Below are 13874 nucleotides of genomic sequence, written 5' to 3'. Positions count from 1 at the left end.
GCTCACGTTGCACATCAACCTTTTGTTGGGCGATCTGATTGTAGGCGTTTAGTCGTGACCACGTTGTTTTGGACTTGCCACGTCACAAAACGTGCCCACACCGTTTACTCTTATTCTTAATTAGCATCAAATTAAATAGTTATTGTAAATTTAAAAATTTAAAAATATAATATTAGTTTCAGTTTAGAATCTTAGTGATTATTAAGTTTAAAGTTACATTGACACATTATAATTTCTAGTTTTTTTCTTGTCATTTTGATCAGATTTAGACTATATTTTTTTTCATAAAATATATAAATGTACATTCATAAAAGTTTACACAGGCGTAGGGGGAGATGGTCAATAAGCTACATCAGTAGCTTATCGAACTTTTTAAGCTGTAATGTTCGATAAAACAAAATAAACTTAAAGTCCACTTGACGATTTCTAGGAACCATACAAGCATATTCGTCTTTATCCATCATTGCCAGCCGGCCGATGTACGGCCAATTCAATCGTTAACCATATAACACCTCTAGTAATCCACCTGTTTCTGATCAATCTAATTATTTATCAATATCGATCAGCATTAATGAACATCAACAATCCCTCCGCTAAATCAAAATGGTCCACTGGTCTCTGTGATTGTGGCAGCAATCCGGCGACATGTAAAGTCACCACCACCAACCCCTCTTTCTATACGTGTACACCATATATACTTTAGTTTTACGATGGATAAAATGGTTTAATTTGCAGGTTTCATAACATGCTGTCTCCCATGCATCACCTTTGGTCAGATCGCAGAGGTGGTTGACGAGGGTCAAAGTTGTAAGTAAACTAACTGATGTCTCCCATGCATGTTGAACCTTGATCTGATTTGCTGACTGATGGGTATACATGCAGCTTGTGTGGCTCAAGGTTTCATCTATGGCGTCTTGATGATTGTTCAGTGCCATTGGCTGTATGCGTGCATGTTTAGAGAAAAACTGCGATCCAAATATGGTTTACCTTCTGATCCTTGTAATGATTGTTGTGTTCACTGCTGTTGTGATGTTTGTGCTCTTTGTCAAGAACATACCGAGCTCAAGAACAGAGGGCTTGATCCATCCAAAGGTTGGTTTGACGAATTTGATTATGTTAAAGAAACTAAAATCATTTATTTATTCATTGTTCTTACCTTACTTTCAAGATTTTTAATCAAACTTTCTTAATGTAAATTATTTTATTAGGAAAAAAGAATTAGTTGTTGGAAGTTTGATAGACAAAGTTATGAAAGTTTATCGATAATCTACAAATTTAAATACTTTAATAATGCATACAAATGATTTTTTTTTGTTATTTGTTTATTAGTCATTTAGATTAGATTATTATGTTTTTTAAAACACTTTAACAATTGATTATCTGGTTATTATTATTTAATTATTAAAAACAACAAAATAATATTCTATCCATCCCAAAATTATTGTAGATAGATAAAAAAAACATACAATGAAACATTAATTATTATTAATTTTATTAAATGAAATGATAATTGTATTCTTTTATTGCATTAATTTCATGGTAGTTGCATTTAATTCAATGGTAGTTTAACTAATAATAAATGATATTTTGATCAAATGATATTTATTTTTCGAAGTAAACTATTATTTTGAGACAAACAAAAAAAAGAAAACATAGACTATTAATTTGAGACAATAGAAGTATATTTTACTCTTGTTTTATTGAATTTCCCATTTCACTACAAATTATGATTTATTTGGCTAAACATGGTTGTCTTTGTGTAATAGGTTGGGTAGGACCACCAAACGTTGCACCAAGGATGCCACCTCCGATGGAAAGATGAGTTTGGACTCATTGTGATTCTGGGGAGGAGTTACGTTTACCGTTATGTTATTAACTATAATTTTACCTACGCGTTACGACGACAATAATGATTTAAAAAAAATGGTTATTTTCACTGTAGCCCAACAATGTTTCATATATTGGTTTAATTGGTTCCTCGTGATTTTTTTTTTCCTTTGAAGGGTACGAACCTGCGTTTTATCTGTTAATTTTGTACGTTTACCCATTTTTGAAGGTTACACTGTCTTGTCAATTGCCAACTAAGCAGGTGAGTCAACAATGACTCAGTAGTGAGTCGGCTCATTGTTGCCATGTAAAATTGTTAATGAAAGAATTGTTAATAAATTTGCCGGTCCCTCTTTTAGTTTGTCTTGTTCATCATCACTATCGCCGTCTCCATCTTCTTCATCTTCATTTAAATTCAAGCTTAAACCCACATTGCTTTTGTTAAGATCTTCCATTTCTACATCAGTATTCTTTCTGAAACAAAATCAAAGAATTGAGAATACATTTTCATTACCCAACTTGTGATCCCGCTCAAACCGGGGAGGAACTTTTGTATTTCTTCCATTTTTATGACTAGGGTCGTCTCTGAAATTAATAAGAGGAGCCCATTATGTTTACAATAATCTTTATCTTCCTTTTAAAATTTTGAATCAAACAGAAAGGAGATTCCTTTGCTACGTGGCTTCTACCTTCCTATTAAAGGAATGGAGGAGGTTGTTGCTTGCGGCTTACTTAAATATTCTCCAATACGACAACCGAGCATGGCGGAAATGCCGTAGGTATAAGCATATAGAACACGAACATGATCCCCATGGTGACGTAGGTAAGCAACTCCGGTGTGGGAGGTGTGAATGTAACAGCAAATAGAATTGTGGGTATTGAAAGATGGATGATGAAAGTGTCGCCAACCCTCCTCCGATTTCCTCACTTTGACTTGAAATTTTCCTCATTCTCATTTTCTTCCTTCCATGGATGATGTTCTTCGCAATCGTCTTGGATGTTTCCATTACGATCCAACATAAGGAACAATTCCAATAGGAAAACCGCCTTCAGTATCTGCACCACCAAGAGGCGACGACACACCGGCACCAGAAACAACTACAACAAAAAACTCGGACATAAAAATGTCTCCCGTACAGAAATCACCGGTAAACCTGTGGTGGATGATAATTACTTAGAAATCAGAGGAAAACGTCTAGATATAACCGAAGATAGACCAATCAAAGGGGATGAAGGCAATGACCACCAATTTTGGGGAGGCGGAGTTGCAAGGAGAGTTTTCCGAGGTCAGACAACGGATGGGTCCAGGTCTCACCTTCGTTATACAAGCTCAACCTTACCTCGGTGCCATTCTAATGCCCTCCGACCTTGAATATGTATGCTTAAAAGCCTGTACTTACTACCCTACACTATGATCATTTCCAGAGAGAGCTAAGGGATGCCATTCAGCAACTTCAACACAAATCCTTGATTGAAGACTGGAAAAAATCCGAGTCATGAAGAACCAGAAGAATGTTGATTGAAATTAGAAGAGACACTGCTACTATCTTTTCTAATTTGAACCTCCGATTTCTTGTGATGCAATTCATAAGTGATTATTGATTTTCTCTTAAACGAGAAGTAGACGGAGTCTTCATTGATTTCATGGTGATCACTATTGAATTTAGGGTTATTGTTAGTCTTGTAACGTGACAATTGAGGTGGGAGTTTAATAATTGACTTTGCATATTAAGCCTGCTGACTGGGAAGGGTTCACTGGATGATCCCTTCAATTTTTTCAAAATGACATTTTAAACCTTAAAAAAATGAATTCGTACCCTTAGAATGCAATAAATAAATAAATAAATAAATAAATAAAATTATGAGGAACCATTTAAACCAATATACGAAACATTGTTAGGCTACACTGACAACAACTCTTAAGAAAATGAAAATTTTCAGTAGCAAAATAGGAACTTTAGTGGACTTAAGTTGCCAAACCACTAAAATCAGGGACCAAAACCATGCATAAAAACCTAGGAGGGCATAGGCTGCTAAAGCACAAAAGTCACGGAACAATGTCATGTCAAGCAAAATGCTTAAAAGTAAGCACGAAAATGTGAACAAATATTTACATCAAAACGTAGACAAATTCGAAGCACCAAAACGTAAAAAAATTACATAGACAAATTAAAATTTATATTGATACGTACATAAAAAAAACAAGTAATTTAAAAAAAAATAATAGACATAATATCTAATTTACATCGAAATGCTGACCAAAATAAACACATATTAAATTAGTTTCTTTTATAAATTAACGAAATTTGCAAAGGGCTTTAAAGTGACATTTTATATAGTAGAAGGGTGGTAACTGTATAAGGGGTAATCACCAAAGTTTAAAAAATGGAGGGGTTAAAGTCATATTTAAAAAAAAATCAAAGTTCAGGGGTAATAACGATATTTTAAAAAGTAGAGGATGAAAAATAGAGGGAGAAAGTAACATTTTAAAACTTCAAATGGGTAAAAGCTACATTTTAAAAAGTATAGGAAAGAAAATGTCATTTTTCAAAATTAAGGGGTGAAATATGTAGATGTATACAGAATATAGTGAACGAATGAGTGAATGCAAAATAAGAAAAAGAGAAGGTAGAAAAAGGAAAAAGAGAAGAAAATGAACTGTTCATAATATTTCTAACTAAAAAGGGTCAAAGAAGCCATTAAGCTTGTGTTTATTTAGGGAAAAATTTATCAGAAATACCAAAATCTCATTAATTATATTTGTTTTGTATTAGAGACGAAAGAGTATTTCTATAATTTACTCTATGTTAGTTAGGTAGTGTTTGTTTTTTGTCTGCAGATCTGCGAGACGTCTTTTGTCTGCGCCGCGCAGACCACGCGCAGACATTAGTCTTCGCAAACTGTTTGTTTTTTTGAAAACTGCAGACCTAAAAATATCTGCGCGCCCTCTTCTTGGCGCAGATGTGGACCAGAGTCTTCTAACATCTTCAGACATCTTCTAGCTTAAAAAAACATATATATCTTTATTTTTTTAAAGTTTTTTTTTAATTTATATTTTTTCCAACTTTATTAATGATAAACAATATGAAAAAAAAATTACAAAACTTAAAAAAAAAACATTTGACGATACAAACATGATATTTTTAACAAATTTATAAATAAAAATTTATTATAATAATATTCGTTGAAGTTGTTTATATAAATATGAAAAAAAAAAATCATATTTCCATCTATTTATGTATCAAATTCTTTGATCACTAATTATAATGTTTAGTTATAACTTTGCAATCAAAGTTGTTGGTTTTTATCAAATATGTATATGAATTAATACCATTTTTATTTTTATTTTTTATATAATAATACATAAAAGTTGATCTAGATTCGTTATATATTTATAATAAAGTCGTAAAAATATATAAAAAATTCGCTTTGAAGTTTTAAAAAATCAGTTTATTTAGATTTCAGTTTATTTTAATAGCCCGCAGATGTTAAAAAAACAAACAGTCTTCTTTTTTCAGACTGCAGAAGTTTGGTCCACCTCTTCTACTGCAGAGGTCTACAGATGTGGTCCGCAGACTGCAGACATTTTGCCTCAGAGAAAACAAACAGCACCTTAAAGTTGATTTGTTATTAGTTTGTGGTTAATTAGTTATGAGCTTGGTTGATATGTTAGTTTAGATTTAGAAGACCTTTCCATGAAGACAATTTCAACGTGGTGTGTCGACTATTGAAGCCAATGAAGATAAAGCATGTTGAAGTTTAATTAAGACAAAATTGCAAGAATGGTCCCTGTGGTATGTTCAAAATTGCTACTTTTGGCCAAACATGTTTGAACTAACATCAATAGTCCAAAGGTTTTCATTTTGCTGCTGTTTTGGTCCAAATCAGTTTAAAAAATCTAAAAATGATAGATTTGTCATTTTCCATTTGTTTCTTGATTTTCTTTTTGTTATCTAATTATTTTTTAACTAAAAAAATTAAAAAATAAAATAAAATAAAATCTCTCTCTCTCTCTTGGAAACCACCTAACATACAAGATTATATCTCTCTCGATCTACAGTTACGTCGGAAACCATCGAAACTAAAGCCCTCCTTCGTCTTCTCCAGCTTGATCGTCTTCTTCGTCGAATCACAACACCGCCACCTATCGAGATTTGAAGAATTAGGGTTTTGGCATTTCCAGCTCCACTGACTTTGTCTTCGTCGATCTGGGTTACATCCACCGACTTCGTCGTCTTTTCCGGCTTGATCGTCTTCTTCGTCTAATCACCAGCTTTATCTACTCTAGTGTTTCTTCACATCTAGCTCCATAGAAAACTAATATATCTAAGTCCACCACTACTGCCATCGACTGCACCAACAATATTTTCATCGACAACCACAACCACCATTGCCATCGAACACCAAACACACCCACACCTACAGATTTCGGCCTCACGACATCTCTTTGGTACCACCAAAAAAACCACCTGCAAATCCTTTCTTTCTTCACCAGAAAACCCATAGAAACATCCACACATTAGGATTACCATCTGCATCAGACGACACTAAACTTGATGATAATACCTTCCAAAATCGCCAAATACGACACCAAACCACATAATCACCCCAAATAGAGACTGTCGGAAAAGACGTCGGTGTTCATCAAAATCACCTTCCACCCCATCACCGGAGATGCTACCAAAACCCTAAATCTAACACCACCACCGCCATCATTTGGGATAAATCAATCGCAGGAAGCAGTGATGGTGTTCATCACTCTCCTCCTTGTTAATCTCCAAGCATCAGATCGATGGTCTAAACCTTCATTATCTAGGGTTCAAATTTCTAATCGATTCAACAAACCTATTCTTGTTTTAATCGTGCAACCACCTCCATCACCGTCTCCACACCCTTGTTCTTCGAATTTGGTACCACCTTCAAGTAACAATCAGATTCAAGAGAACCATGTTCATCGTTCTCTTCTGTTTACATCATGGCCCTGTTCAGCGTATCACCAAACATGTCGACCGAGAGAAAAAGGCAAGAGAGATCGGAGCTTAGAGTTTTACCCATTTGGGGTTTTAGAGAGAGAGAGAGAGAGAGAGAGAAAGAAAGAAAGAAAGAATGAAAGAAAGAAAGAAAGAGAGAGAGAGAGAGAGAGAGAAGAGATTTTATTTTATATTTTAATTTTTTAGTTAGAAAATAATTAAATAACAAAAAGAAAATCAAAAAAAAATGGAAAAAGGTCAAATCCGTCATTTTTAGATTTTTTAAACTGATTTGGACCAAAATAGCATCAAAATGAAAACCTTTGGACTATTGGTGCTAGTGCAAACCTGTTTGGCCCAAAGTAGCAATTTTGAACATACCACAGGGACCATTCTTGCAATTTTGTCTTTAATTAAATACAAATATAAGGATAATACTTGCTAAAATTAAGAAGTACACTCTTCTTTTGTGTGTTATTTTTTTTTTGGAAGTTTTGTATGAGCTTTCAATTTATAATTCCAAGTGCTTTTTTGTAATATGAATAGTTGTGAAACCCGTATATTATACGGGTTAATTAAAACATAATGTTAATATGAACGATTAAAAGAGAAATTTATTTGAATTTGAAATATAAAATATGTCAAAATTATGAAAAAAAACATGCAAAAAATAAATTAATTAAAATTATGTGTTTAATTGTTAGACACGTTTACTAAACGAATTATTATAATAAAATGTTAAATACAAATGTTTAAAGTGTAAATTTATTTGAAATTGAAATTGAAATTTCAAATTTCAAATTTCAAATTAATAGTTATTATAATATGTTTAATTTATGGAAACTAAATTAATGATATAGTGTAAATGAATAATGAAGTAATTGAAAAGTGGAAAATAAATATATTTCAAAATTATGATAAAATGACATGTGACCAATTAAATGAGAGAATGACCAGTGATAATAACATTTTTCATTTATTAGGGTAGATGCGTGTCTTAGATTATTCTTCTTGCAATCAGAAGATTTTTAATATAAAAAATTATTCAGTTTGACTATTAATGTCCATTAGGTTGTGTTTATTGTACTATCTGGACCGACATATATAATGAACATTATTATTGTTTATGTTTAAAAAACACTGTAAGAGCCAAAAGAGACACGGGCCTTTCAAGATCATACAACTTTTTGCCTTTATAAACTCATGTTTGGTGAAGGGTCACTGAGAATATCACCATAAGATGCAATGTAAAACAATTGGAACTCTAAGACTCAAAAGCAAGTCAAGACCATTTCAAAAATGTCAAAATCATTTGTCCTTAAACAAAAAGTCAAATCAAATCTTCTACTTGCATCCTATAAGTGATGGTTGATGTTGGGGTTTTCGCTTAATTCTTAATGGTGGAATCATGGCAAATTACCGACTTCCTTGCTTTCAACAAGTTTATAAGAACACCTGATAAACTAATTTTGTGGTTTTTGTCCTTTTTACATCTAAGTTTTAGATAGTTTAGGATTTTAATTTTGGTCATATTAGATAACCTAAATAAGGGTGTCGTTTTAGTGGTTAATAAATAACCAGGGTGTATCCAACGCTTTGTGGCGGACAGAGGTGATCGTTATGCATCAATGAACTATTTCACTTATTTATGTATAACGATGAAAGGAGGATGTTGTAATTGGTAGATTTCCAAAGTGTAGTACTTTAAAAACAATTAAAACAGAAGTACGATGTTGTAATTGGTTGAATATGAAAGTACGATGCTTTAAAATGAAGTAAAATAAAAGTAGATCATGTAATCATTATATTATTTTTTTTCAAATTAGTCAAAGTGAGATGATGTAGAATGCTTAAACATTGACAGTAGGATACTAAATTTGGTAGATTGTAACAAATAACTTTAATTTTCATCAACTATTTCCTCATATGTAAGTTTAAAATATTGTGGGACAAAACATCATGCATAAAAGATGAAACAAAAGCAATGCTTTATTTATATTATTTATCGTTATGGTTCTAGAAGAATAGTCCAAACTAACTCCCTGTAAATATAAAATGTATATATGAACTTATATAAATGCACAAAATCTTATAAAAATGTGAAATAGAGAAGAAAAAATATAATCAAAGAACATTGTAATCGTTAGGCATGTTTAAAAAAAAGTTAAGTGAATGTAATGAAAATTTACCTTTAAAGTTTTTTATTTTCATTATAACATTGTACTTTCATTTTTTCTTATTACGATATTGTACTTCAAAAATATTTATTATTAGAAGATTATGTTTCGGAAAATCTACCCAATTTATGCAATGGGTGACCTGGTAGTTACAATATTACTATAATGGTTAATTTTAACATAATGCAATTAGCTAATAAAAAGTAATTCTAATATATATATATATATATATATATATATATATATATATATATATATTTTGGAAACATCAAACTAAGTAACATACTCCTAAAATACTACATATGTCTCATAGTGAGACTTGAAGTATTTAGGAGCTTTGGCGGAATGACACAACTGAAGGGTGTGTGTTTTTTCCCTTATAAATAGGGGTGAACATTGGAACATGGTACTTGTTTTAGGAACCGAAATTGTCATGGAACCGCTGGTTCTGGAACCGGAATAGGCGATTCCAGTTCCGGTTCCCAACATTTTGGAAGCGTTTTATGTGGTTCCGGTTCTGGTTCTTAGTTTTTTGGAACCGTTAACCGTTGGGTAATTGTAACGACCCAATTTTCACATCCAAAATTTTTTGTTTAAAAACGTTACTTTAGAAAATATTAATAACTAAAACATCGTTTGATCAACCATAATATAAACTGAACCATGTCTGAAACCTAAAACATACAACTAATCAGAATATCAGAGTATCAATCCCAGAAAAGCTCGTAAATGCGAAAACCGGAGAGTGTGTGTGTGTGACATGCTGCTACCGCGCCGGCTCCTTTCCCCTAGCTGAGGAGGTACCTGAAACCAAAACTGAAACCGTAAGCACAAAGCTTAGTGAGTTCCCCCATAATACCTCATACCATGCAAGCATATAACAAACAACATTCAATTAGGAGATACGGGCCACGCCTACACTCGTGAAGATACGGGCCCCGCCCACACTTCACTTTCTGGGAGATACGGGCCATGCCCACACTCGTGAAGATATGAGCCCTGCCCACACTTCGCTATCTGGGAGATACGGGCCTAGCCCACACTCCACTCTCGGAGAGATACGGGCCTTGCCCACACTCATCCGCCAACTCATATCATACAAGTATCACACAGACAACAAGTATAGACAACTCTATCATACTGGCATATATCATAATCAACTCAACTAAGAGATATGGGCTCAGCCCACACTCTAATACTAACGTCTCGTCTATACGGTCCGGCCTTGGTGCCTTGAACGATCCGATGAATCGCGGGCCCAACTTGCCCCGCTTCCTGAATCGAATGACGCCTTTCCAAGGCGACACCTTCAGGAGAACCATATCCCCGACTTGGAACTCCAAATCGGATCGACGCTTGTAGGCATAACTTTTCTGTCGATTCTGAGCAGTCTGAAGCCTGCTCTGGACCTGCTGGATCCTCTCGGTCGTCTTGAGCACCACTTCGGTGCTCCCCATGACCCTCTGGCCAACTTCACCCCAGCATATCGGGGTCCTACACCTCCGTCCGTACAGCATCTCGAAGGGAGGTCAGTCGATACTCGCGTGATAGCTGTTGTTGTAGGAGAACTCGGCCAGGGGAAGATAGGTATCCCAGCTGCCACCGAAGTCTAGCACGCACGCCCGCAACATATCCTCCAGGGTCTGGATGGTCCGCTCGCTCTGGCCATCCGTCTGCGGGTGAAAGGCGGTGCTAAAATGCAGACGAGTGCCCAACTCGTCATGGAATTTCTTCCAAAATCTGGAAGTAAAACGCACATCCCTGTCCGAGATCACCGATACTGGCACCCCATGTCGTGCCACAATCTCCCTGATATAGATGTCGGCCAATTTTTCGGCCGATATGCTCTCCTGAATCGGAATAAAGTGAGCACTCTTGGTCAATCTATCCACGATGACCCAAATCGAATCCACTCCACGTGCGATCCTGGGAAGCTTCGTGATAAAATCCATCGTGATATCTTCCCATTTCCACAGTGGAATATCCAACGGCTGCATCTTGCCATGTGGTCTCTGATGTTCGGCCTTGACCTTCCTGCAAGTCAAACACCGCTCGACGTACCATGCCACATCCCGCTTCATGTAGGGCCACCAGTAATCCGGATGAAGATCCCTATACATCTTCGTCGCCTCGGGATGAATAGAGAATCGGGACTTGTGCGCCTCCTCCATCAAAATCCGGCGCACACCTCCATGATACGGCACCCACACCCTACGGTGTAGTGTCAAAAGTCCTCGGCCATCATAATCAAATGAGGAAACCTGACCCACCACACGCTCGCTCTTCCGATGCTCCTCCTTGATAGCCTCCTGTTGAGCCTCCCGAATCTGCTCCAACAGGGGAGTCACCACGGTCATCCTCAAGCAGACGTCCCTGATCAGCGCCGCCTTGCGGCTAAGCGCATCGGCCACCACATTGGCCTTCCCCGGGTGGTAAAGGATCTCGCAATCATAATCCTTCACCACATCCAACCACCGACGCTGCCTCATGTTCAGATTTGGCTGGTCCATGAGGTACCTCAAACTCTTGTGGTCCGTGTAGATGGTACACCGAACCCCGTAGAGGTAATGTCGCCAAATCTTGAGAGCAAAGACCACCGCCCCTAACTCCAAATCATGCGTCGGGTAGTTCGCCTCGTGAGGCTTGAGATGCCTCGAAGCGTAGGCAATGACATGCCCCCTCTGCATCAGCACTGCGCCCAACCCAGAAACGGACGCATCACAATAGACCACAAAATCCTCTACGCCCTCTGGCAGGGCTAAGATCGGCGCCTCACACAATCTCCGTCTCAGCGTCTCAAATGCAGCCTGCTGCTCGGGTCCCCACCGAAAGACCACGACTTTCTTCGTCAGCCATGTCAGGGGTACGACTATATTGGAAAAATCCTGGATAAATATCCGATAGTAGCCCGCCAATCCCAAGAAACTCCAAATCTCAGATGGAGACTTCGGGACCTCCCATCCCATCACGGCCTCGACCTTGGCCGGATCAACCAGAATCCCGTTCTGGTTGATGAGGTGTCCAAGAAATTGCACCTCGCGCAACCAAAACTCACACTTGGAGAACTTGGCATACAAGCTCTCCCTCCTCAAGGTCTCCAATACCTCTCTCAGACGCTCCTCGTGTTCCTCCCGAGTCTTGGAATAAACCAAGATATCATCGATAAAGACTATCACAGACCGATCCAGCATCGGTCTGCATACGCGGTTCATGAGGTCCATGAACACGGCAGGAGCATTGGTGAGCCCAAACGGCATCACCACGAACTCATAATGACCATAGCGCGTCTGAAACACGGTCTTCTGCATATCCTCCTCCCTGACCCTCATCTGATGATAACCCGAACGCAAATCAATCTTGGAGAACCAAGATGCCCCCTGAAGCTGGTCAAATAGGTCATCAATCCTCGGAAGCGGGTAACGGTTTTTCACCGTTACCTTGTTTAGCTCCCGATAATCTATACACATCCGATGCGACCCGTCCTTCTTCTTTACAAACAGAATCGGGGCTCCCCAGGGTGAACTGCTCTGACGAATAAATCCCTTGTCTAGCAGCTCCTGCAGCTGCGTAGACAACTCCTGCATCTTGGGAGGGGCCAACCGATACGGCGCCTTGGCTATCGGAGCCGTGCCAGGGACAAGGTCAATCCTGAACTCCACCTGTCGCTCCGGAGGTATCCCAGGAAGCTCCTCTGGGAAAACATCTGCAAAGTCTCAGACCACCGGAACCTCGCTCACTGTCGCCTTACCCGCCTCCCGGGTATCCATCACATATGCGACATATCTTGTGCATCCCTGCTGAAGGTAGCGCCTAGCCCTCGCAGCTGAACATACAGTGTGTCCACACTGAGGCCTCTCTCCATGAATCACTAGCTCTCCCCCGCTTAGGGTTCTGACCCGTACTAGCTGCTACGTGCAATCTATCACCGCCCCATTAGGGCTCAGCCAATCCATGCCTATAATTACCTTGTTCCCACGCAACGGAATGGGAACCAAATCTACCAAATAGCGCTCCTCAAACAAACGCAGCACGCAATCTCGAAATATCATCGATGCTTGCACCGATCGATCGTCAGCGATCTCCACTTCCAAAGGGCAATCTAACTTGCCCGATGACTCATGAAACTTCTTGCTAAGTGTAAGGGAAACGAATGATCGGGATGCACCTGAATCAAATAACACTTGAACTGGGAGCCCGTTCACATGGAACGATCCTAATGCATACATATACATATAGAGCACATATCAATAACATAACATCATAAAAAAAAAGATAGAGGGAAAGAATCATACCCGTCACCACATCGGGTGCGGCGCGTGCCTCCTCGGCAGTCAACTGAAATGTCCGGCTCCTCACCACTGGAGCCTCTGCCTTGCCCTGCCGACCATCCGTGATCCGCAGGGTCGCTGGAGCTGGCGCCTTCACCGGCGCTGCAACTGTCAACTGGGGGCAATTGGCCTTCTTGTGGCCCCTATGGTTGCAGTGAAAACACAGCAACTCTGATGTCTGAATAGCTGAAACTGGAGTAGTACAATCCCTGCTAAAGTGCCCTGTCTTGCCGCACTTGTAGCAGCCTCCTGATCCCATCCTACATGCCCCCACGTGCGTCCTGCCGCATTTCCCGCAGCGGCTCGGTCCTGACTGGCCTTTCGGCCTACCATCTGATCCCTTGGGCTTCTTCCCCGAAGCCCCTCCTGCCTGACCGTCCTCTAGTTTCCGTTTCCGGATGTGCTCCAAATCTATCTCCCTCTCCCTAGCCCTGACAATCATGGAGTCCAGGGTAGGGCAAGCCGAAAAGCTAACATGCTCCCGGATGTCAGCTCGTAGCATATCATGGTAACGAGTCCTCCTCATGTCCTCGTCACCAGCATACTGGGGTACCAATAAATCCCTCTCCCGG

General features: G+C 38.5%; 1 protein-coding gene across 1 annotated transcript; it reads left to right on the top strand.

The window, feature by feature from the left end:
• The first annotated feature begins 436 nt into the window (after positions 1-436).
• Positions 437-2168, top strand: LOC144999199 (cell number regulator 7-like). The gene is made up of 4 exons (XM_078958695.1): positions 437-647; positions 736-807; positions 883-1092; positions 1767-2168. Exons 1-4 carry the CDS (start codon positions 572-574, stop codon positions 1820-1822), a joined length of 414 nt encoding a protein of 137 aa, XP_078814821.1. The 5' UTR covers positions 437-571; the 3' UTR covers positions 1823-2168.
• Positions 2169-13874: the final 11706 nt, after the last annotated feature.

This window comes from Lactuca saligna, chromosome 1, assembly GCF_052625555.1.
Source record: "Lactuca saligna cultivar CGN05327 chromosome 1, ASM5262555v1, whole genome shotgun sequence".
Lineage (NCBI taxonomy): Eukaryota > Viridiplantae > Streptophyta > Magnoliopsida > Asterales > Asteraceae > Lactuca > Lactuca saligna.
Note: the sequence above shows the minus strand (reverse complement) of the source record. Positions and strands in the feature narration are given on the sequence as shown.